The sequence below is a fragment of the Eubalaena glacialis genome, chromosome 13, assembly GCF_028564815.1.
Source record: "Eubalaena glacialis isolate mEubGla1 chromosome 13, mEubGla1.1.hap2.+ XY, whole genome shotgun sequence".
In the NCBI taxonomy this organism is placed as follows: Eukaryota; Metazoa; Chordata; class Mammalia; order Artiodactyla; family Balaenidae; genus Eubalaena; species Eubalaena glacialis.
The window spans coordinates 15,998,207-16,025,229 of NC_083728.1; the positions used below are offsets into that span (position 1 = coordinate 15,998,207).

Consider the following 27,023-nt stretch of genomic DNA (forward strand, 5'->3'; position numbering starts at 1 on the left):
TTAACCCAGACCTACACTGTCTTTCGACCACAGCAGCAGAATCTGCCTTTTTGCCTGCAAGGTGAACCTAAAAACAAGCATCGATGATAAAATCTTTAAAAGACACTATCATAATTTAGGAGAATATGACTACAAAAGAGGAACCTGCCAAGACGCTAAGATACTCAAGTAAGTTTCAAACTAGAAGAACTAAAAGCATTTCTAATTAAAGCTATAAAGAGAACCGATGTGAAAGAGTGAATCATCATTGCAGGTGAAAATATACCATTACAACAAATTCAACCCACAGCTAAATTCTACAATACAAGAGAAAGCTGGGAATCACTGTCATAGAAAGACCTCAGATACCTATTCATCAAACTTCCAAGAAAAAAAAAAAAGCATTTTAAAGTTATAATTACTAGGACTTAGAGAGGGTCTGAATTTGCCCCCCAAATATAAAGTCCCCAGCAACAAGAAACACAGACCATTGGAGGCTAGAGAATAGAAGGAAACTTAGGAGAAAAAGAAAAAGCACTGTACTTGATGCCAAATTATATAACCTGCAACCAGCCTAAGAGGACCCCCTGACTCCTTTTTCAGTCCAGCACTGAAGGCCTCTTGGTCAGAAATAATCAATTTTGCTTGGCAAAAGAAGCATCAAGACAGAGAAATGCTTTGGATCAAATTCTGTAGAATCAGCCTATTTGAGATGCTTTAAAGTTAATGCCAAAACCAATCTGGTGTTCTGTTCACAGCTCCTTTCTAGAGGTTGTAAAAGCAGAAAAATATTTAAACTCAAAGTTTGAAGTGGAAACTTGCTATCTGTAAAAACAAGCCACTTTTAAATATTAGAAGCCTTCAAGATTTGGTAATTCCAAATTCACCAGGTATATTAAAAATCATTGGTTGGAAGTAAAATTGGCTAGCTGTTTAGAAAAAGATGAAGCTGGATCGCAGCCTTACTCTTTACACCAAGACACATTCCAGACAGGATAAATAATGAAAATGAAAAAAATAAACATTCTAAAAGAAAGTAAGGGTTAATATTTTTATAATGTTGGGATCTGAAAAACTTCTAAACATGGCATTAAATTCCAGAAACTATAAAGGAAAAGCTGCTAAATCAAAACACATAAAACTAAAAATATCTGGACAGTTAGACACCTTATATAAAGTTTTTAAAAACTAGGAAAATATCTTTATTGTATATGTTTAAAGGTTCATAATCTCACTTGATATATGAAGAACTCTTTGAAATCAATAGAAAAATAAGAATTCCAAGGATAATTAGATAAATAACACAAACTGACAATTCAGACACCAAAACAACAGGGGGATTTGACCATCGGTATCACAATCTGAAATTTATAAAGTTTGACCCAAGTGTTCTACTTGCAGGGATTAACTCTAGGGACATATGTATTGTGCAAAGGTGGTTCATTAAAACAATGTTTAATATTAAAAAGCCGGAAGCCACCTAAAGGTCCACGATTTGGGGACTGCTTAAATCAGAGGTCATAAACGCAGCTGTTTTTAGGGGCCGGCACAGGCAAGGAAAATGAGCTCAGTGGGCCAGTTTTGATACAGGGAAACAGGAAGTGGTGCAATCCGTGGTGAATTGGAGAGCTCAGACCCTTTTCGGTAATTCAAATTGTAAAAATTATGTGTGCCACAGCCAAACTGGCTCTCCCTTCCCCAGTCCCCATGGCCCCTCAGGGTTAGATGTGTAATCCACAGCCACGGGGTACATACTACAGCCTGGTCTCTCCCCTCACTGTGAATGCGGGATGCTCACCTACCCGTCACACTGGAGGAGCTACAAAAGAGTTCACTGATGCAGCATCACTGGCTCCCAGGATCAGACAAAACCTTAAAGGTCATCTAGTCTACACATTTCCTTGAGGCTACGGCCATTCCACCTCGTTGAACAGGCCCAGGTACAGAAGGTAGCCAGGAGAAGGGGAAGGCACGGATGGCTGGAAGGCCAGTAGTCAGGGAATAAGGCTTATCCTGTGGGATTTTCATTTTCCACAAGAAAAAAACTGAGATGGGAGGAGAGGTCGTGCGAATGAAAAAAGGCAAAATCCTCCGAATCACATACCTTCTATATAACTGTACATAAAACTGATCAAATGCCAGGAACTCAAGCACAATTTCTGAAAATTCTCGCATAAAGTGCTGAGTTCACAGTACCACTGTTAAGCATTCCTTCAGCAATAAACTTCTGGGCAGCTGTTGCTCTCATTAACCAGTCTGGCACAGAGAAGGGTTGCCACAGATAATGTGACAGATGATATATGGTATTTTATCACAAGATCTTAATTCATCCCAGGAACTGGTTTAAATCCATCCTAGAATGGTTGTAGTTTATAATTACAGTCTCAGCAGCATGTCAAAACTAGAAAATGTCTACCTGAATCTGGTATGGAACATTTCTTCCCAGTGAAAACAACTTTATGCTTGGTCCTGCCGTATCTGGGAATAATAACACTTGGGAGAAGACAGCCAATTCCTTGATTTACTTCATTTTAAACACTGCTCCCCCAAGATTTTTTAAACTCTCAGATACATCAAATGGAGAACAGATTTGTCGTTGCCACGTGTTAGGAAATGGGGTGGGAGGGTGTACCTATAAAAGCCAACAGGAGGAATCCTTGTGGTGATGGAACTGTTCTTTCACTCTTGATGGATGACTGTCAACGTCCTGGTTGTGAAACTATGTTATGATTTTGCAAGATGTTACCAATGGGGCAACTGGGTATAGAGTACACAGGATCTCTCTGTATTATTTCTTACAACTACATGTGAATCTACAGTTATCTCAAAATAAAAAGTCTAGTTTTAAAAAAAGGAATATAGATATGATTTTTAAAGGGATACATCCATATTTGAAGGCTACAAAATCCTAGAATAGTCTTTACTATGACTGTGCTAAGTAAAGAGCAAATGGAAGTGATTGGTGGGTCTATAAAGTAGATACGAGTTTGCTCTTCTTCCAGCAGCTGGCCACCCTCTAATCCGATGTGTGCAATGCGAATTCAGCTATACAAGCAGGAGCACTCGACAGGTGATGGCTCCCAGATACGGCTCTCTATTGGTCTGTCTTGCGTCTTTCTCATCTCATTTTCTCTTTCTCTCTCTCTCTTTCACACACACACACACACACACACACACACACACACGAGCTATTTTATACCAACAAGCACACCCATCTGGATCAAAACTGTTTTGAAAAAGAACACAGATGTGAGAACTTTCCAGGTCCTACAGCTCCCAGGTAGGCACAGAAGGGAAGAAATCTCATCAGAGAAAACACACAACGACTGTAGGAATCAGTAAGTTTGATATTTAAACCCCATGAACAAGAAAGCCTCAACAGGATTAAGCTCATTTCAGGTGTTAAATAAATACTTTGAAGCAAACACCATTTAACTAGGAGGGGGGAGCCGCCGCAGCAGGGCCCTCGACAGAGCTGTGAAATGAGCTTTGGGCTTGCCTCCTGCCGCAGTCTCTCTCCTGGGGCGACCTACCTCGTTATTTTTAACTCTTTTGCCCTGGTAGTTCATCTCTCCCACCTAAGTCTTACACACGAATATAAAATTTACCAAATGCCTACTATGGGTCAGGCACTCTGTTAAACACTTTAAAAGCCTTTTCTAATTTAATCTTCTCAATAAGCCTGAGGTAAGTATGATTAGTATCTTCATTCTAGGTTAAGGGACTGGCCTAGAGTTACAGATCCTGTCAACAGTGAAGCCAGGACTGAATCCAGGTGTGTCTGGCTCTCGGTCAGCATGTTATCCTGCCTCCTGTGCTCATTTTGGTCTCTGGGGTGTCCAGAGCACCTCCCCACATTGTAAAAGGACAGGGGAAAAAAAAACTTCCATATACTGAGCATCTTTTATGCGCTTTACACAGGCTATCTCTTTCCGGCCCAAATAAACCCTTTGACAGGTATGCATTGTCTCCATTTTAAAGATCAGCGAACAAAGGCCCAGAGAACTTGAGGGCTCTTGAAGACTTTTTCATCTCACTTTTACTTAGTAGATGAAAAAACGAGAGCCCCAGAAAGATTAGGTGGCTTGCGTAAGGACACAAAGTTAGTCACTATCAGAGCAGAGATCTGATTGCCAGCCCACTGCTCTCTTTAATGATATCTAAGCTCTTGCTCTGAAAGGAACCAACATATTAATAATAGAGCAGGAATGCCAGGCACTTTGCTAGATGCTTTACATTCTTCATCCAACTCTGATCTAGGGGTTTCCCAACATTGCTGTTCCAATCAATGTTTTCTACTAACACGTACTACAGAAGGGGAACAAAACTTAAATTTCACATCTAACAATTTTACAAGGTGATTAACATGCTCCTATACACACGGATGAATGGATATTACAGGAAGAAAATATGAAGAGATTTGGAAAGGTTGTCAGAGAAGGCACAATGGGTTCGAACAACGTAATCAGATGACACTTTCTGAGTACCTCTGTACCACGGCAATTTGCCAAGTGCTGGGCCCCTCAGAGAAAGACAATTCAGCCCCTGAATCAGATGATCACTCACCATCAGCACGTGTGTGACACTTCTCACCACAGAAGCGTGTTATTCTGAGAAAAACTATGGTCTTGACATCAGAAAACTTAAATCAAAAGCCTAGCTTCGTCACCCATGAATCATGTGGCGTGGAGGGATGGGCGGGCGGGTACCCATAAGTCAGAGTCTCTGAGCCTCTCTGTCAACGAGTGGGAGCTTCTGTGCCAGGATGCTGTGAGAGGCAAATGGGACAAGACTTCTGCAGGAAACCAACACACGATTAGCACCCAGTAACTGCTATTTTCATCAGTTCTTCTCAAATTCTACAACTTGAAAAGAGCAAGTGTCCCTGCCAGTAAAATTTAAAATAAGACAAATGGGGAAATGCGGAGGTATTAGTCAGAGGGTCCCAAGTTCAGGTATACAAGATGAATAAGTCTTAGAGATCTACCATGCTGCATGGTGCCTACAGCAAACAATCCTGTATTGTATATACTTAAAAATTTGCCAGTAGGGTAGCTCTTATGTTAATAAAGAGTTCTTATCACACACACAAAAATAATAATAATAAAATAAATACAGAAGGTGGGAGGGAAAAGAAGACAAGATAATGAGCAACCAATATGAAGATTACTGGAGTGGGAGGTACAAAGTATCTGGGTGTAAGACAGGCTACAAGGATGTATTGTAAAACACAGGGAATACAGCCAATATTTTCTAATAACTGTAAATGGAGTAGAACCTTTAAAAATTGTATAAATTTTTTTAAAAAATTAATAAAAAAGATTACTAAAAATATTCAATGTCTACCACTAAGGTAAGAAAAGTAAATTTACAGAAAAGCTAATATTGAATAGATAACAGGGTATGAGGGGGGAAAAATTCGGGAATAAGTGCCTGAATGAGACCGATAGGCACTTTGTGACAGAGATATCACCAGAGGGCATATCAAGTGTTTGCTGTAGCCATTAAGACTCCTACAATTGATACCTTTGTTTTCACAGAGGTTATATTTGGTCAAAACTCAAAGTGTTCTTAAAATAATAATGCCTTTTTAGAGTGAGCATGACATTTCCTGAACAACATCACAATTACTGTAAAACCCACGGTTATAAAGTAAATAATAAAAAACATCAAAAGAAGGTAAAAATTACATTGTTCCGACAAGGGGAATTACTTACGTAAATAACTGATGAAATGCAAAGCCTGTCAATCTACATTGTGTTCTGAATAAGCATGAAAAAAATCATTCGGGTCAATAATAAATACTCTTCTAATATTACAAAATTCCCATTAAGACTCGATAAACCTGAAACCATTCTTCCTGGTCACTAGAACCCCCATCACGTATTTTTGGAAAGAAGATTCTTTCACCTGCTTTGTAAAGTTAAATAAGTATCCAGTATGTCACTGGAGCTCACAATCAGTTTGTTTTGTTTTTCCTGTGAGAAAATACCCAAGAGTTAACAGAGACAGGCAGCAACCTGGGGATTTGGGTTCTAGACTTGATTCTGGCATTAAAGTAGGAAAGTTTCCTTTTTATGTCTGGATTTCAGATCCTCAAACTATAAACGGGATAAGACCTTCCTCTTGCCCCTCTCACAGGTACACTGTAAGAATCACCAAGTTAAAGAGGAAAATATGAATGCACCTTTAACTATATTAAATGTTGTATTAACCTAATGTGATGATATTACTGTCATCAGCAAATAGACGCATTCCAGAAGTCTGGGCTTAACGGGCTTAACGGCTCCTTTGGCCTTGTCTCTGGATTATCGGTTCTTGTTCAAAGATCTAATTCTTTTTTTTACAAAGGTAAAATAAAAAGTAAAATAATAATAAAATAAGCAACAATACTAATACACAATGAACCAAAAGCAAACATAAACAGCTTTACAATCCTCAGCTAATAGAATTCTATCATCGTTCTAAAAATAAACTTGGTTCAAATAACCCCAACTGACGTTTCATTTGATCCTTCCTCTAACCATGGAGGAAAAGCAGGACAGTCGGAATCATGCTTGATTTTTACATACCACAAACCTGAAAGAGAAAAGTCACTCATCCCAGCTCCCAGCTAAAGCCAGGGCCGTTCAACCCTCTTCTGACATAATTTGATGTTCATTCTACTGGTCTAAGTTACAAGGTACACCTATTTTCAAGGAACGTCCAACTTTCAGGTTGATGAAGGAATGTTATCATCAGTTTTACACAGCTGGCAACCTCTCTGTATCACAAGGAAATTATCCTACCCAGGAAGCTGGGCACACAAGAAGTGAGAGGGTGGCATCTATTGGTGAAAAGTGTGTGCTGCAGTGGAAGTAGTCAGTGCGATTTGAAAAATATCAGTGATGTTAATAGTTTATGAAATGAGGGGTGGGTACAAAGGAAAACCATATGGAACAGAGTAGTAAGGGAAAGCAAGAAAGCACTGAGTATATACACTACCAAATGTAAAATAGATAACTAGTGGGAAGCAGCTGCATAGCACAGGGAGTTCAACTCGGTGCTTTGTGACCACCTAGAGGGGTGGGATAGGGAGGGTGGGAGGGAGGCCAAGAGGGAGGGGATATGGGGATATATGTATACATATAGCTGATTCACTTTGTTATACAGCAGAAACTAACACCACACTGTAAAGCAATTATACTCCAATAAAGATGTAAAATAAATAAATAAAATAATAAAAAAAAGAAAGCATTGAGAAGTTCTAAAAATGATACCCATGACCACTTTGGGTAATCAATTTCCAGCTGGTAACAGTTCTGATTCCTTTCTTTTAGAGCTGTTTTAAATCAGTCTCTTTGGGAGCAAGTTTTCTTTGGGAATGTATCTCTGGTTTTATAATGAAAGTCAATGGCAAATCAGTGGGGAAAGGGGTTTAGGTTACTGAAATTTACTTCATCGACGGTGTTTCAAGAAAGGAAGGGAGAAGGGAGGGAAAGAGAAGGAAGTTAACATTTATGAAATGCCTATTATGTTGAAGGCACTTTATATGCATTACCACACTTAATTCTCACTCACACACAAAATCTATCCTATAGGTAACAATATTATCTCCATTTTACCGTGAGGAACCTGAGGCACAGAGAGAAGAAACTGGCCCTAAAATACTCAATAAATGGTAAAGTCAGGATGAGAAACCTAATAGTCTGACTGTAGTGATCTAAACTACCCAGGCATACATACCACCTCAACCAAAATAGTAGTCACTTAGTACACATAGGCATAATATATTTCCTTAGAAATAGACCCAACTGCAACCTTATAAGACCCTCTAAATAAATGTGAAATCTCATATTTTCCTTTCCAAAAACTTGGATGTAGAGAACAATCAATACACACAATGAGTTGTGCCTTTACAATACAATAAATTACCATCGATCAGCCTTCTCCTCACTGAATCATCTTCTCAATACCTCTTCTTCCTTACACTGGCAGCTCAAAATCTCAGTAACATAAGCATCGAACTCCAATAGTGAGATGAAGAAAGAAAAAGAGACGTGCCTTCCATTCAGAATTATTGGTGCTTAGAGTGAACATGTCATCAAAGACAAAAGATGCTCAATTCTGTTGTACTTCGCTTGAGTGATGAAGCATCGGGATTTTTAAGTAAATATGGTGACATTTGGGGAGGGAAATGATATAAGTACTACATCTCGAAGAATGAAAAGAGTCCTACATCACCTTTTTTCTTTCAAAGGTACTAGGCTACAAAAGCACATACTACTTTCAAAACTCTAATAGAGATCCTGCCTTTGGATGGGGGTGAGAAAATTGGCATAAACCTTTTCCCTGTCTTCTCAACATTTCATGTCCCAGGAATATAGATTACTGACCTGCCGAGAGTCCGTGTGAGAAAAAAAAAGGGAGGGGAAGGGAAGAAGAAAGACTGAAGAAAGGATCTGACAGCTCAAAGGAAGAAGAGTGAAAAAAGATAGGTCTAGGTAAATGAGACCACAATTCAATGTCATGGCTGTGGATTCAGCAGTAAGAAAAATAATTTACACTCATCTCAACTGAAAATGGAAAACTCTGCTTTCTAGATTAATAACTAATTTACATTTCAAAATGTTTGGAAGCTTCTGATTGATGAAGAGTAAATAATACTAAACTTAGAGTTGTTTTTCTTTTTCTTTTCTGACTTCAAATTTAGCAAAATTAAAGTAACTGACCCAAATCTGGCTTCAGTTGTAATGAGATTCAAACTTAAGAAATTTCAGGTTCTGATTACAGCAATTAGGAATCCCAGGCCTCCAGGGATTCTTTTGGTTCTTAATGCCAACCTGGCAACATTTCGATACCTGGAGCATCTAACAATGTTCGCGGGGACATTGATTACACACACTCCTGTGACACAGGAGTTATGACTAAATCAGAGCCTAGTTAGTTTATGTAACCAGCACCAGATTATAGCAGAGGGATACCACTGAATCAATCTACTCATTGCTAGTGAAACAAAAGACAACATAACTACAAAAAAGAAAAAAAAAAGCTACAGAGACTTAAAGTATGTAACTCGCTTCTCAAAACTGAAAGGCTACAGCTACATTAAAAAACAAAGGTAGCAATTATAAAAAGTTTCAATCTCTGTTTATGAATAGGTTTATGAAGTGATCAACCTTAAAACCACTACAAACAACCTGCTTGTCTATCAACAGAGGACTGGCTGAATAAACTACTGTACATATTCACAACAGAATACTAAGCATCAGGAAAAAAAGTAATGACTATCCCTATATACTGCTGTGGAGTGATTCCTAGGACATACAGTTAAGTGAAAACAGAAAGGCAGATTAAAGTGTGTATAGTACACTTCTTATCCATGAACGGGAGTACAAACATACATGTATTTGTATACAGTTGGCCCTCCATGGATCATCCACAGTTGGTTGAATCCACAGATGCAGAATTCATGGATATAGAGGGCCAACTACGGGACTTCAGCATCCTCCGATTTTGCCATGTGTTGCAGCTCCTGGAACCAATCCCCCACGGATGCTGAGGGATGACTGTATACATATAACCAAAATGAAACAACAAAAAAGGAGGAAACAAAGTAGAGGGAATAGGGACAGAAGCCAAATCTGAATAACTGTTTTGTAGTTTGCCTTTGGAACGAATTAGTTTGTATAATTATAAAGTGAAACAATAAAAAGCAGTATCTAAAATCAGAAAGCAAATGAGAAAATAGCATGAGATGACTGGGGAAAACTGAACATCGACAAGGTATTTTATGGCATTAAAGAATTATTATTCTTAATTTTTAAAGGTATGATGATGGTATTGTGGTTATGTTTTTTTAAAGGGATCTTTACTCTTTTATAGGTATGTATGGAAATATTTAAAATGAAATATGCCTGGGATTTGCTTCAGAGTAACCATGTGGTAGGAGTGGTGAACAGTAGAAGAGGAGGATTAGATAAAATAAGAATAGCCATGAGTTGATGATTGTTATAGCTGAGTGATGGGAAATTCATTACATTCTATCTTACTAATGGAGGCTGGGATATTTAAGGATATGCATTTTTAAAACTCATCTTGAAATAAATGGACAATAAAATCAAAGACAGACGTTTGGGGAGTGTTTCTTTTGTTTCTACAAAATGGCAGATAAAGTTTCAAGTTGTAGATACTTGTGTTCCCTGAAAGCATAAGATGCACCCTTAAGAGTATTAATGTAAACATGAGTAAATAAAACATTTCTGCCACCATATCAATCGTGAGTTTAAATTATAAATAAGGTAGCAATAATTCTCATCTCCCACCAAATGTCTACTTTCTGAAGTGTACAGCCAAAAGCAAAAAGTGCCATCTAATAAAAAATGAGTAATTGACTATGTCCTGACAATTCAGTAAAGCTTCATAATAAAAACCCAAATAAATCTCTGTTTGGAGCCCTGATCTAGGAAAGAATGGTTACGATAAAGTCTCATAAAATCATAGGCTTTTTCCCTCCAGGGAAAAACTCAGTGCTAAAGTTTATCCTTCCCTACCACAAAAAGCCATCTGAATGGCTTTTAACTATCCACGCAACCCAAACAATCAATCTTGTTCAGGTTCTGTTACTTTTATCAAATTAATTTTGAACTAACAGTTCGGTGGTTTTATATCTTGATGGACCCATTATCACACAACTTCAGGGAGATGTTAGCTTAGCTCTTTGTGCTGCATTAGGATTCTATTTTTAATTTCTCTGATACATCAAGGAAAAATCTAAAAGGGTACTAAAATTTCCCCCCAAAAAATAAGGGCACACTGGGCACTAATTTACTTCACCTGAAGGGCTCACCATCGCCCCCTCCCCTCTTCCTCGCACACCAATACCCCTACATTCCAAACACCATTACTTAGGACTTCCTGGCCATTCCACACCCCTTAATGCCTCCACACACACACTTCCCTCTCTCTGTCTCTGTGCCTACAATGTCCTTTCCCTCCTTCTCTAGCTCGAGAATTCCTATTCATCTTTCAAAATACACTTCAAGGGCTTCCCTGGTGGCGCAGTGGTTGAGAATCAGCCTGCCAATGCAGGGGACACAGGTTTGAGCCCTGGTCCGGGAAGATCCCACATGCTGCGGAGCAACTAAGCCCATGCGCCACAACTACTGAGCCTGTGCTCTAGAGCCTCTGAGCCACAACTACTGAGCCCGCGTGCCACAACTACTGTAGCCTGCACTCCTAGAGCCCACGCTCCGCAACAAGAGAAGCCACCGCAATGAGAAGCCCGCGCACTGCAACCAAGAGTAGCCCCCGCGCAGCAACGAAGACCCAACGCAGCCAAAAATAAATAAATTAATTAATTAAATAAATTTTAAAAAACAAAAAACAAACAAAAAAACCCAAAATACACTTCAAATGAGACTTCTTGATGTCTCCCTTGGGGTTCTTTTTACTGAAGTTCTTGCTCCCTCTTCTGGGCTCCTACTACACGTTTTTATATGTACTTTATGGACAGAATTTACCAGAATAGCCTAGAGAGAGGCCATAAAGTGTAGGTGGTTAAGAGGCTAGGCTCTGGAGCCAAATCCCTGCTGTGCCACTTACTATCTGTATAACTTTATTCAAGTACTTACTCCCTTTAAGCCTCAGTGTTCTCATCCATAAAATGGCAATAATATTGCCTACCTCCTGGGATGGTTATAAGGACTGAGCTAATATACTTAAAGAATCTTACACCAATGCCTGGCACAAAGTAAGTTCTCAATAAATGTAAGCTATTATTAGCACAAGGTATCAAAATTATTTGATTGTCTTTTCTGCTACGCTATGTACTTTCTCAGGGTAGTGACTAAATATGTTGAATTAATTCAGAGACTGCCTCTGAGTTTAACTGAAAAGTATATACTAATAACAATAAGCTAGGCAATTGCAAGGTGTTAGGAATAGAGAGATGAGTAAAAATCCCAGCCGTCAAGGATCTTACAGTCTTGGCTATTCACATAGAGGACTTCAGCGTATAGAGATTGAATTAGTAAGTGGGGGCCAGCTATTACCAACTCTTTTTAAAGAATAAGTCATAAGAAATCTGGAGACAACTTTATTTGAATAAATAGGGAACTTACTCCAAAACCTAATATACCAAGAGCTGATAATCAGCAATCCCTGAAAAGTTAGTAAGATTGAAAAGTACTGTGGTTCATCTAGGTCTGCAGAAGCTCTGGCTAATTCCATTTAGACTAAAACCAAGGAAATCTATGTATTGATAGAATTTAAAAAAAAACATATCTCACTCTATTTTTTTTTAAATTTAAGCGAGTAATATGTTAATATAGTAATACATTCCCACTTTAAAAACAGTTAAAACTGAAGTTCTTCTCCTCAAAGGCAGTGACTCTTATCAAGTAGTTTTATATCCTATCTTTTTTATCTATACAGTTGCATGTGTACATAACAGAAATATGTAGCATGGTTTGCAGTTTTTAAAAAATTTACACAAATGGTATCACACAGCTTGCATTATTCTGCATTTTATCATTATTATATAATAAATTCCTATAATATACACAGGTATATTTCTCAGCTCTATCCTCTTACCATTGATCTATGTTTTCTTCTGGCAATATTGCAATGCTTTCGTTATTGTGGTGTTGTACATATAAATCCAACCTCATTGTCTTCTTTTTCAAAAGTATCTTGGATATTTTTATGCAATTACACTTCCATACAGGAACTAACTATGGTATAATGTTTAAACATCTAGTTATCTAGGTTTTCAAATATAATGATATAAAAATTTAAACAATAATATTCTCTTCCCATTCTTACATTGTTCTATCTCTAGTAACATTCTCTCCCTTTTCCTCTACTATAGTTTTTGGTATCTTCTTCCTTTTTAATTTGATCAAATCTGCCAAATGTTGGTTCCTTTCAAAGAACCAACTTTGGGTTTTACCAACCCAAATTTTGTTTGTTTTCTATTTCATTAAATTCTGCTTTTATCTTTATTTTTATCTTATTTACAATCTTTCTTGTATTCTAAAAAGAAAATACAATTAAGGCTATAAATCTTCCTATGAATACCATTTTTGCTTCATCCCACAGGTTTACATGACAGTGATCTGGATTTTGTACGGTTCTTATAATTCATTTCTCAACATTTTATAATTTCTGTTTTGATTTTATCTTTAAAGCAAGAATTATTTAGAAATATACTTTTACATTTCCAAGTATAATAAAGTGCCTTTGGCTACTTTATTCTTGTTAATTTCCAACTTTATTTATTATAGTTGGTGAATGTGGCCTGGATGACTTCTGTACTGAGATTTTTTTCAAGCACTTTAAAACATAGTCAAATTTTGTGAATATTCCATATATGTTTTAAAATTTTCACAAATATTTGAAAAGTGTTCCTATTTTCTGTTTTATCAACCTTGCTAATTGTGTTAGTTTTGGTTTTTTGTCTACTTGAAATGTCAAATTTTGAGAGAAGAATATGTAAGCCATCAACTATGACTGCAGTTTTCTCGTTGCTCCTTGTATTTCTATTGGTTTTGGATAAATATATATGCTTTGTATAGGTTCATGACTTTTTTCCTCTGGATCAAGCACACCTTTTAGCAACTTAAAATATGCCCCTTTCCCAGGTAATGTTCCCTTGTCTTGGATTCTATCTTATCTGATATTAATATTGCTTCACCGACTTTCTTTTAGGAATATTTGCCCAGCGTATCTTTTTCCATTCCTCTGTTTTAAACTTTTTGGTGATATTTTATTTTAGCTATAACTCTTATAAACAGTATTTAGCTGAATTTCAACTGTTATTTTTATCCAGAGTCTCCATCATTCAACAGGTGATTTTAATGCACTCGCGTGTATTGTGATTACTGATGTGTTTATGATGGACTGCTACCCTGTGTGTCATTCTGCTCCTTATACACACTCACCGTGTCCTGCTTCAGACTTTGTACTTCTTCCCTCCACCTTCTCATGCCTGGCTTCCCCTCTTTATTCGGGTCTTGCTGAATGTCCCATCTCTCTGCAAGGCCTTCTCTCACACTATCTCTTACTGTGCTTTTTTTTAAAATAGCCACTATTACCTGAACTGGTATATTACCTGACTTAATGTCTGTTTCCCTCACCACAGTCAACTCCAGGAGAGCCTGGGTCTTGTCTGTCTTGTCCACCCTCCTGGTACTAAGCCTTCTTAGACGAAAATATTACAGTGTGTTTTTGGAAGATCTATGAGCCAAACTGGGTTTAAGTTGACAGCTTTTTGTGGCTTTACGATGGCAAAATGGGAGGGTTTGAATTCTCATAAAAGCAACATTCATTTCCAAAAATGCATCTGTTTATAGACTATGAAATACTAATTGGAGAGAATATTGCATTTTCAAGCACTTTTTATTTACACTTTAATATACGTCAAAAATTAAAGGAAATCTTTGTTGCTTTTTCAATTTGGCAAATAAGGCAATTCAATTTTAGAAATGCAACAAGAATTCAGTTTCAGATGAAAATATGAAGTTTTTGTCAGTATCAAGTTCTGCCACTGTTGATGATTTAATTACTTCCCATTTGCCATTTTGAGCAAAAAATTTCATTTCAAAATAGCAATTGCCTTCACAGGAATAAAGAGAATATCTTCTTTATAATACTGCCCGCTGGGAAATCAGAAAGTCTCTCTCTAAGAGACGGTTGGGGAGAACAGGACGGCTAGCCTGACACACATCCTTCTTTAAGCTTAGTGAGGTTACTCAGAACGCTTTCTTCACTCAACAAACTGGTTCTTTCTATGCCAAATGTCACTTTCAAATGTACATTTTCCTGATTTTAGGTACTGCTTTGGTACCTCCAATAAGAGTACAGGAGACTCAAAAGGGGAGTAAAAAGGAAATTTTAACGTCATGCAATGTTAATAAAATATGAATACATGTGATTTTGGAATTTCTATAGTACCTAACAGGAAAGAAAGAAGAAATTTATATGAATTTAGCAGGTTAGGATCATGCATAAGGTAGGTTAAAACTCAAGATTACTGGGCACTGTCTCCAGAGATTCTGATTTAGTGTGTCTCGGGTGGGGCCTGAGAAACCATTTCCAACAGGTTTCCAGGTGATGCTGACACTGCTGGCCTGGGGATCACACTTTGGGAAACACTATTTGAGACTATTATTTTAAATGCTTGATTTGGGATGAAGGTGATACAGCAAGAATATCAAGGCATTAAAAACAGTTTTCATCTGCTCTTTGGAACTTTTTGGTGTAGTAGCTCATATATACTCCACCTCAATTGTCTTTCATTGTTTAGCTTGAAATTCTCTTAAAAGAGAATTTTAAAATAAATTCTCCTGAAATTTTCAAGGTAAAATTAGAATAAAATTTTATATGTCAGGATGGGTTGGCTCAGACACACTGTGGACATATACAAATCCAAATGATTTAGAGCACGAGTCCCCAGATCAAATGTCCTAAAAATGCCAGACAGGTTAGATACTTAATACAAGTGAATGAAGTAGATCAGATCTTGAAGAGAACTAGAGAGGTCAGACCCGAAGACGGCAGCTGCTACTCAGCTCCAGACAACCATCAACCAAAAATGTAGGTCTTTTATGGTCAGCTCTTCCAAGTTTTCAAAATAAGCTGGAGTTCTGACATTTCACGTAGAAGCTCTCAATTTTTAAACACAGGCAACTAATTTAAAACTTTCAAACACTGTGTAGGATACACAAAAGAGGTGTGTGGGCTGGATGATGCCAGTTTATATCCTCTGATAAGTCTCAGAACCTTTCTCCTGCACCAGCCAGGAATAATACAGGTTGGGCAATGTGCTAACCTAGTCACCGTGCTCATGGGCCCACTCCCTCCAACAGTCATCTCCTTCCCAAATAAAAAGCTCTCTCTCTAAAGACCTACTAAAGCCCCTTTGCATAAGTAGCTTGCCTATCAAAATAAGTTCTCTGGCAATGATCTTAGTATGGGAAGGCTATGGCAGAGAGAAGTGAATTCTTCAAACACTGGAACTGCTGATCCCAAATTAATGATTAGCTTAAAGTGACTGGAATCTCAGGATCATTAACTAGACCTGGGAATACAGATTTGAGGATTCTGAAGCATTCTATCACAATGGTGATGTGATTTGGTAGCCAGAAGTTGTTTCATCTTTACCTAAAGACTCACTGAACTGAGAAAATCAGTCCTTACAAAGATGTCCACGACAACTACAGAGGCAACATGGAATCGCAAACATGAAGATTCAAATCTCTGAGTCTACTCTGATTAACAGCGTCAGCCTGGAACACTGTGTTAAGAAGGATTCTGAAGCTGAATCCTGACTCAGTGGAAAATATGAATGCCAAAGACCTAGAAGAGAGGAATGGCAGCAGACGTGCCCCATATTTGGCCTCTTCTGTATAGTAGGTAACAACACTACACCTGTGTTCACAAAATCTAGTCTTCCTGTAGTACATTAATATAGCAACCAATATAATGTTTTCAAAACATAAGTAGGATCAAGTCACATCTTGCCAGTAGCTTTCCCTCTCACTCAGAGTAAAAGCTGAAGTCCTTATTATTACACAAAAGCCCTAACGTCCGTCGTCTGACTCCCCATTACATCTCTGATCTCATTTCCCCCTTGATGCCATTCCAAACATACTATTCACTTCACTGTTCTGCAAACACGCTAAGCAAGTTCCTGCCTCAGGACCTTTACATTTGCTATTGCAGCTGCCTGAAAAGCTCTTTCTCTGGAGAGTCACAAAGTTCACTCTCTCATCTTCTTACCAATGAGAACTTCCTTAACTCATTATTTTAAATTGCTACAAATTTACACACACACTCCCTCCCTCTCCCTCTCCTTTTCTCTTTCCCTTCCCCACCAATCTTTTCCTGCTTCATACTTTCTACAACACTTACCACTATCTGACACACTAAATATTTTACTTCCTTATTTTCCTTCTTCTTAAATGAAACCTCCAAGAGGGATGGGTTTTTGACTGTTCTGTTCACTACTATATCCCTAGAAGAGTGTCAAGCACATACTGGCACTCAAAGAGCTAATAAATAAGTGAGTGAACAAAGAGATGATAAAACAAATGAACCTGGGTCCTAACATGGGTTCAGGGACTAATCGGTTAAATAACCTCAGGTGAGTTATTCTGGTCCTCAAAAGATCTCTATCATTAGTTGTATAAACTATGACATTCTTGCTACTCTACAAAAGCAGAATCTATGTTATGGAAGAATGATATCATTTCCTCTAGACCGGTCAGTAGGATAGGAGAAAGCCAGGACTAGAAAGCCTCCCCAAATCCAAATCTAATGTGCAAACTAAGTTCTTATAAACAACAGAATTACGATAGAATTTAAGAATGTAAAAATTAAATACTCCTAAAGAGAAAATCCTTTTCTAGAAAAGGAATGCAGACTCCTTAGCTTATTTTTTATTTTGCACATTTTTTTTTACTGCCTCTACACATTAAATCTCTGTGAACATTAACAACCGTCTGTGGTTGAGGGAGAACGTTCCACAGCAGAAAGAGGAAATACACACCCTGTTTTTCCTATGAAACTCTGGAATGATTTAATATTCAGCCTTGGACAAAATTCAGAATAATCCTCTCAGAGAGACTGAAATTAGGATAATGGTTAGCCAAACAACAAAGACACTACAAAATAGCACTAACTGCCCTCCAGTCTAATTCTTAAATATAAAATCACAATCCCAGATAAACTAGTAAAGACAGTGCATCTTCACTGGATGACTAAATATTTCCTTTACCATTAACAAATTCAAACTCAACAAAAGGAAAAATGGCAACTGAATAAATAATTATTAAGGCAAAAAAGATGCCACTAATTAATCGGGGGCCCTCGGAACAGCTCAAATGTCAGTCAAAATGTTGTCTCAGACTGCTGAGGCCCTCAGCTCAGGAGCTGCCGCCGGGCGCATTTAGAGGAGCTGTGAGCTGCACGATAAAATGCTCAAGCACTTTGCACTTTCAGTGAAATGACAGAATTGGATGTGTGATATTTCAAACAACTTTGCCCCACAGACATGACCATCTGCTTCCAAGTCTACTTACGAACTCATAGTCTCCATCCTGTGGAACTCTCCAATCTGAAGAGTTCTTCAGTGGGCCAGGGACGCTCTTGCCAAAGCTGTTGATTTGATTTTCCTTTTCTTTTTGTTCAAAGTATTCAAGGAAAGATGGTCTTGCAGGCTGCATGGTCTCATCCCTTCCTGAAAACCAAGAAAAACAAAAGGTGAAATACAGTATCTCAGATTTCAGGTAAGTTTAGTAAATGGATCTGTCTCCAGATGGGCTACGGTCATGGAATCAGTGGCTTTTTGTTAGATAAAGAGTCCTTCAAGATTCTAGTGAAAACTATAGGGAAAAGCACAAATGCTCACTCAAAATACTTTTCATAGAATTTCAGAGGATTCATAGCACCCCCAGGGTCCCTTTTTCTAAATGGGAAGACTTGGTGATGCAATAACTCTACATCAGCTACAAGTAATACTTTTTGGATCCCCTATAGCAAAGAGTTCCTATAACATTTAGACCGAAAACAGAGAAGCAAGCCAAAATATTTATTAATCATCTACATATATAATATGCTCTACAGGCATTAGAGTCAGGAAGGGGGGATGATATCATAGTGATTGATTTCCCTTGGCAAAATCATGATCTAATTTGACTAATGAGAAAAATAGGCATGAAAAAGAATATCTAAGTAAATCACAACCCACTCCATGAAATATTATATAACTTTTAAAATACTATTTACAAATGGTTTATGATAAAGTTAAGGAGAAAAAATAAGATATTATATATACAGTACAATCTCAACTCCATAAAATCATACACTTAGGAGAAAAAAAAAGACTAGAAAAAAATATACCAAAATGTTAACAGGATTTGTCTCTGACAGTAGGATTATAGGTGATTTTATTTAATTCTTTTAAATATTCTTTAAAAGAAGACAGTATAGGATAAATATTAAATAGATAGAACTGATTCTAAGAGTTACATGTGCCCAGGAGATGAAGAAATCTTGCAAAATGGGTGATAAGGAAAGACTGGTAGAAGGGCTTAGGTTAGCAGTCACAAAGCAGGGTAGCTACATAGCAGAGCAGAATCAGTAGTTATGTAACAGCAGTTACCATATGAGAGCAGAATACAGCAGTTACTAGTTAGAACTAGTAACAATCACAGAAAGAATAACTTTACCTGGCATGACTTAAAAACCTAGTTAGCTGAATGTACCTATTTCACGGTAGTCTAATACTGGGAGGTATAGAAGCTTTTTTTTCAGTACTTTGCATGAACATGTGGATTTATACTGCCTTTTCCCCCAGTAACCAGAAAAAAAGACCAGAAGGTTCAGAGCCTTAAGAAGTGAATGGGTAGGAGTCCAGAAGATAAAGAACAGCAAGTGTTTTCTCTCCAAGAACGCTTGTTCCATGCAATCTTATCTCTTGACATCTGCCTAGTCCCAGTTTCGAGCCAGCGCCCTGACTGCCTCTCAGATATTTGTCATCTTACTCACCATCACCACTGCCAAGTTCAACAGCAGCCAATCCCAGATTTGCCCACTTCCAGATGCTGCCAATAGCTTACTTCACTGTTGCCCCCTCATTTATTAGGGATCAAACACAATATTTGCTAGGACCAGTCAACAATTATGTGCTGAATGTCTGTTTTGTTTTGTCTGTTCTAGGTACGATGTTCGGTGCTTTTCACACTTATTTTGTTTACTTTTGAAATTAAATTTAAGGTATTATTTCATAATACAGTTCTGAAGGAAATGCAACAAAATAAAACTTGTAAAAATGGGGGTGTTTTGGATTTCCTGACAAGTTCGGATGGAGAGTACTTTTGATCAGTGCCTTCCTCCAGGACCACCAGAGGAGAAGGCTGGCTCGGAGACAACTCTGCAGCAAGCCTACCCATAATCCTACACATCAAAAGGGGTGTTTAGAGGGCCTCCTGAGCCGAGCAACTGTGACAGTGCTATAGATGGCTGACATACGCAGTATGCAGTGTACTTTTATACAAAATATTCTGCGACTTCTCTGGCAGTCCAGTGGTTAAGACTTCACGCTCCCAATGCAGGGGGTGTGGGTTCGATCCCTGGTTGGGGAACTAAGACGCCACATGGTGCAGCCAAAAAACAAATCCGGACCAGATACTAGGTTCAGACCAGCTGAAGAGAATAGAAAGTCTAGAAACAAAGTAGAAAGCCCAAATGGATATCCAAACAACTGGATAGCTGTTTGGAAAAAGATTAAATTGTATCCACACCTCATACCTTCAACCAGGAAAACTCCAAATGGATAAGAGCTCTAATTGTAAAAATGGAAACCATAAGTACTAGAAGAAAACATGTGTGAATGCAATGCATTTAAAACCTGAATGAGGAAAAAAGCTTTTTAACATGCCATGACAAAAACCCAGATGCAATTAAAAAAAAAAAAAGGATGTTTTCTTTGTGTGAAGGAAATATCACAGATTTTTTAAAATTAATAAGCACAAATAGGGACTTCCCTGGTGGTCCAGTGGTTAAGAATCCACCTTCCAATGCAGGGGACGTGGGTTCGAACTGTGGTCGGGCAACTAAGCCTGTGCGCCACAACTAGAGAGAAGCCCACGCACCACAAGGAAGAGCCCGTGCACCGCAACAGAAGATCATGCATGCCTCAACGAAGATCCCATGTGCTGCAACTAAGACCTGACGCACGGCCAAAAATAAAATAAATTAAAAAATAAAAATTAAGCACACATACGCTATAAGCCAAGATGAAAGACAAATGACGAACTCGAAGAAAATATTGGTAACAAGTAACCATAAAGGTTTTAAAAGAATTTTCTTTTAAAAATAAATTTTAGAGTTCTTTATCTCTTAGGAAGATAAGCTCCCAAATATATAAAGAATTCCAAAAATTAAGGAAAAGAAGACCCAAAAAAAGGTAGAAATATGGGCTAAAGATAGTATACACACAAAGATACCCAATTAGTCCTTAAACATGAAAAAAACATGTAGGTTCACTCATGAGAGAAATTCAAATCAAAATTACTTGGAGATGCGATTTCTTACATTTCAATTTGGCAAAAGTCAAAAGCTTGATAATACCCTATCTGCTGGTAAGGATGTGGCAACACAGGCGCTCTCATACGTTGCTAAATTTGGATGCAAAGCAGTACAAGCCCTATGAAGGGGATCTGGCAATATTTAATTATCAGAATATGAAACTGAAGAAGGTACAAAAAATGCTGGTGTTTGGAATTTAAACCGAGGTATTAACATGAACTCATGATTTATTAAAAAAATTTTTGCTGAGCTTTTTTTATTAAAAGGTCTTGAAGCAACGGCTACCCCATGAGCAATGAGCACAGCTAGCACTTAGATTTTGGTTTCCAAATACCATTCCCCACCACAAGGAGCTAAGCCTTCTTAAGAGAAATGCTGATTCCAGGTCTAGGGCAGGAAAAGTACAAAGTGAGCCTGGAACATCTTTTTGTGCCAAAAAAAACCAAGTACTCACAAACTGATACGGACATATCAACAGGACACAGAAGCCACCTTGAGGGGCTCCCACCGGTAAATTCTGGGACACTGAGCATCAAAAACAAAACAAAACAAAACAAAAAACACTGAATAAAAAGAGTCCATGAGCTCAGAGTAATAATCTAAAAGTGAAGGGGGTTAGGAGAGAAGGGAAAAGCCCTTCTTTAGAAAAATCACCACCTGACAACTGTATTGTGGTAATAAAAGAGGGTACAGTTGACTCTGTATCTGCAGGTTCCACATCTGTGGATTCAACCAACCAGGACTCGAAAACATTAAAAAAAAAAAAAAAAATCCAGGAAGTTCCAAAAAGTAAAACTGGAATTTGCTCCAAGCCAGCAACTATTTAAATGTCATTTACATTATATTTACAACTATTTACATAACATTTACATTGTATTAGGTATTATAAGTAATCTAGAGATGATTTAAAGTATACAGGAAGATATGTGAAGGTTATATGCAAATACTATGCTGCTTCATATAAGGGACTTGAGCATCTGCAAGCATCTGTGGATTTTGGTACCCATGGTGGGTCCTGGAAACAATCCCCCACCTATACCGAGGGACAACTTTATCCTCTTTCTTAGGAAATACACACAAAACAGAATATCTCCTTTTTTTGAAGATACACACCAATATTTGAGGGTAAGTTGTATATATCATGCATCAATCTCTCCTCATTACTTCTGTCATTTCATGTCTGTTTACACAGCCTTCTCTATAAATGCACAAAGAAATGACTGAAATGTGTTCATCAATAAAAATGGTAACTTCTGGAGAGAAATAACAGGTAATTTAAAATATGTTCTTTTGTGGAACTGTTACAAAAACCATAAAGACATAATTTTTAAAAAAAATCATATCCAACAATAAAAATTGTATAATTGGTACAATATACTTCTATGATGCCTCAGTAATTCCCTTCAGTTGCAATACAGGTGGATTTTAGAAATTCAAGTCTTTAAACCAGAGATGAAACACTAACAATAACATTTCTATGGTCTAAATCTAAACTATGTCATAAAGATCAAAGAAACATCTCTTAAGCTAGAGTATAATTGTTTGTCTAATTTCTATCACTGTTTAGATGAGAAAATGAGAACATTTGCTTTCTACATATTTGAATTCTTCTATATTTGATAACAATAGCCCTTCCCAACTCACTTAAAGATCTCTAATATTTTTGGAGTTAAAATACCTAATATTCTTTGTCCCTTTCAACAACTAAGGGTCACAAAGAAGAAACTCTATCTAAAATGCCTTTCCTTTCACCTTTTGATATCAATATCAGGGACCTGATTATACCTAATATTTATTAGAAATCAATGTTCCCAAAACTATAGTGAATTTTGTAATAAGAGAAGTTTTTAATCTAATCACACATTCAGGTATAAGCCAGGAGTAAAATGGACACACATATAAGAAACTTAATTACAGTGAAATGATTAGTTAAATGGTTACGTGTACAGGATTACAAAATAGCTAAAATTGATTTTGGAGGCAGCACAATACACTACAAAAATCCCTAACCTGGGGTTCAAAGATCTAGATTCTGGCCCTGACTATATGATCTTGATTAAACCATAGGTTCCAATCTAAAAAGGAAGCCATGGACCATATTATTTCTAGTGTCCCATTGCAGCTGTGAAAATTCCATGATACTATCACTTGACAGTGGCTTATGACAACATATTTCTGCCTAGGTACTGATAAACATTCAAAAGGAATTCTTACTCCAGAGGGATGATGACACTTGATCATCTCTAATCTAAAATATGCCACAAATTAGATGTGCGTGGACATAAACCAAAGACCAGACCTACTCAACAAATATTTGTGACAAGACTGTCTCTGATTCTTTGAGTTTCTTTTTGTTGTTGTTAGTGGTGTTTGGGGGACTTTTTAAAATTAGATGGAAGAGGTGACTAAATTCTCCTTGGCCCAAAACTGTAATAAAAATATCATCAATAGATGTAGGTTATTAAAATGTTTTATATAACTAAAGCTGAAGAAATGAATGAATCAACTGATAGGGGAAGACACCTCAACTGGCAAGAAACAACATGCATTCAAAGACAGGTGTATTTTTGATCCCTGTATTTAGTGATTCCAGAAGTTAACTGTTTACACCACAATGATTCCTTCCTTATATGTGAGGGTGCTTCACCACTGTACTTAGTTTATTGGAGGAGATAGCACTTCTATTGTGACCTACATTTTCTTAATAACACTGTAATTAATTAGAGCACCTGTTCACAGTTTGACTTTATAGACTGATAATAATTTTCAGTAAACAGATCTGCACTACTATCACAATTAGTATCTACAATAGCATGTTTGCAAACACGGCCTCTATAATTCCCTCCAAGTAGCCTTGGTATCCTCGCCCTTTACTAGTGCCCTCCCACAATGACTCTAGGCCTGGCCGTGTGACTTTCTATGGCCACTGCAATAGCAAATTTATTGCAAGCAGGCACTTGAAAAGTGCTTGCACATCCTATTACCATGTAAATAAACCTAGTGGGCATGCTACATGGCGGAATACTACGTGGAGAGAGGCCTTGACCAGGTGGTCTTAGCTGAGGCCTTCAGAAGTCAGCCAGCCCCAGCTGACCACTAGTTTTTTTTTTTTTTAATTAATTTATTTATTTATTTTTGGCTGTTTTGGGTCTTCGTTGCAGTGCACAGGCTTCTCATTGCGGTGGCTTCTCTTGTTGCAGAGCATGGGCTCTAGGTGCGCAGGCTTCAGCAGTTGTGGCATGCAGGCTCAGTAGTTGTGGCTTGCGGGCTCTAGAGCGCAGGCTCAGTAGCTGTGGCGCACAGTTGCTCCACTTCCTGAAGCAGGGCTCGAACCCGTGTCCCCTGCGTTGGCAGGCGGATTCCTAACCACTGCGCCACCAAGGAAGTCCCTGACCACTAAGTTTTGAGGTGGTTTGCTACACAGCAAAAACTAACTGATACAGTATCTGAGATCTGTCTCAATCTCTCTCCATCACACCCACACACACCAATCTATATCTACAAAAAGAGTTCCAGTCTTTAGGAACTCAGGTTTCAAATTCAACTAACATTGATTGAATACTTTCTAAGTTTCAGGTTTTCTACCAGATGCTTCCACAGGATGTTGCCATCCACACTTCATGAACACCATGTAAATAAAGTAGGAGGGAGGAGGATCTGCGCTTGTTGGCACTTACCAAGTGCTACACAATGTATCATTTCGTTTCATCCTCCCATCTTTTGAGGTATGTACTATTATTTCCACTTTCTAGATGAGAAATTTGCCTACGGTTATACAAGGATAGGATCTGAACCCTGATCATCAGGCTTTAAGGCTGGCGAGCTGCCTTTCATATTGCAAATTCTCTAAAATCAAAATGAGAATTCTTGCCATATCCGAACTGCCATTAGGTTGAGCATACAAAGACTAGGGGAATGGAATTTTCCCAGTAACCTCATCCCTGGACTCTTCTTTCGGCGCTCCTGAGCGAGACCATCAAGCGGTGCTGAAAAGTGTGAAAGAATCATTCCCCGCTGACTAAAGGCAATGCTGTCCCCAGGGCTTCTGCTGGCTGGTGGGCTTTCTGTTTCAATGTGAGCCAGGGTATTTTTTTTCAGACATATCCCAGGAAATGAAGACGTTCCATTGAATGATAATACCAGAAACCTGAAGCCATTGGGAGAATGAACTCAGCAGAAAAGTCGAACTTTGAAAACAGCCATGTCTTGCTCTGATTCTTTTATCTGATGCAGGGAATGCATGAATTCCTATACTATGACTGGCCCGTTCTTCTTTGTAAGCAGCATCTGGCAAGCTAAATGGACAATCTGTCAAAGTCCACAAAGGGGCAATTTCATAAGCAACTGTATCTTATATTTATTTTTCTTTGAAAAATGCTATGTGGGACTTCCCTGGTGGTCCAGTGGTTAAGAATCCGGCTTCCAATGCAGGGGACGCGGGTTCAATCCCTGGTCGGGGAACTAAGATCCCACATGCCGTGGGGCAACTAAGCCCGCACGCAACAACTGCTGAGCCCGTGCACTCTAGAGCCCGTATGCCACAACTAGAGAGCCCGCATGCCACAACTACTGAGCCCATGTGCCACAACTAGAGAGAAGCCCATGCACCGCAACAAAGATCCCGTGTGCCGCGACTAAGACCTGGCGCAGCCAAATAAATAAATAAATAATTTTTTTTAAAGTTCTAAAACTAGATTGTAAACAAATCGGGTATATCCTTACAATGGAAAATTATTCAGCCATAAAAAGAAATGGAGTACTGATATATGCTGTAACACTGGTGAACCTTGAAAACATTAAACTAAGTGAAAGAAGCCAAATACAAAGACCACATTTTATATGATTCCATTTATATAAAATGTTCAGAATAGGCAAATCCTGAGAGACAGAAAGCATGTTAATGGCTGCCTGGGGATGGAGGAAAGGGTAATGAGAAGTGACTGCTAACAGGATTGTGGTTTCTTTGGGGGATGATGAAAATGTCTGGAATTTGACAGTGGTTATGATTGCACAACCCTGCTAATATATTTTTAAAAACCACAGAACTGTACCTTAAAATGGTGAATTTTATATGTGAATTATATCTCAATTAAAAATAATAAATTTTAAAAAATTAGACTGTGGTGATGGTTGCATAACTCCATAAATATACTAAAAACCACTGAATTGTATGCTTTAAATGAGTGAATTATATATCAATAAATTTTTTTAAAAAAACAGAAAGATCCCTTTTCTCTACTATTTACTTTTATTTCTGGATTCACATGAACTATAACACAATGCCAAGGTAGTCATAATTGGCCAGGAGCTTGACCAAAGACTGAGGCCCATCTTTTCCTTTGGAATGACCATCTACTAGACATTAAACTTTATGCCCTTCCATTTTAAATGTTCATTTTCAAGACTGTCACCAAGTAAACCACAATGGTCAACCTAATCTTGCCTTAATTTCTACAATAACTCTTTTCTACCTGTTCAAAGTAGAGAACTCGGAAAAGCCTACATTTTCTTCTCTGTTTCAAGCATGAATACTTGCAAGAAAACAACTCAAATAGTCTCTCACATGTTTTCTTCTGGCTTGGAATAATATGCCTTATCATAGGGTTGTTTGTTTTGTTTTTTAATCTAACATTTATTATGTGTGTGGTTTTTGGTTTTGGTTTTGTGACTGGGCATCTAAGTGCTTTACATGTATTAATTCATTTAATTACACAAGGTACTATCCAAGTTTCTGTATGTGGCCATAAATATTCCTTTGAATGTTCTTTGAAACCACTAAGAATTGCCAGAACCATAAGTTATAAGGTTCTCCAGAGTCTAACTTTTGAATAACTCTTCCAGGAACCAGTTTTGGTAATTGCCTCTGTGTAAATTGATTTGACTTCTGGGCAATGAAGCTCTGGATCTTTAAGTCTAGTGTGCTACCATATGTCTATTCGAAGAGATCTAAATCCAGATTTCAAGGGGTTACT

The 27,023-nt window shown here is 37.9% G+C and overlaps 1 protein-coding gene across 1 annotated transcript in view; it reads right to left on the minus strand.

Annotated features, from left to right (window-relative positions):
* Nucleotides 1-27,023, minus strand: part of STK4 (serine/threonine kinase 4) — a 95,228-nt gene that overhangs the window by 20,335 nt on the left and 47,870 nt on the right. Inside the window, exon 10 of the mRNA XM_061208462.1 lies at nt 18,042-18,199. Coding sequence (XP_061064445.1) covers nt 18,042-18,199 — 158 coding nt within the window. The remainder of the gene's footprint in view (nt 1-18,041; nt 18,200-27,023) is intronic.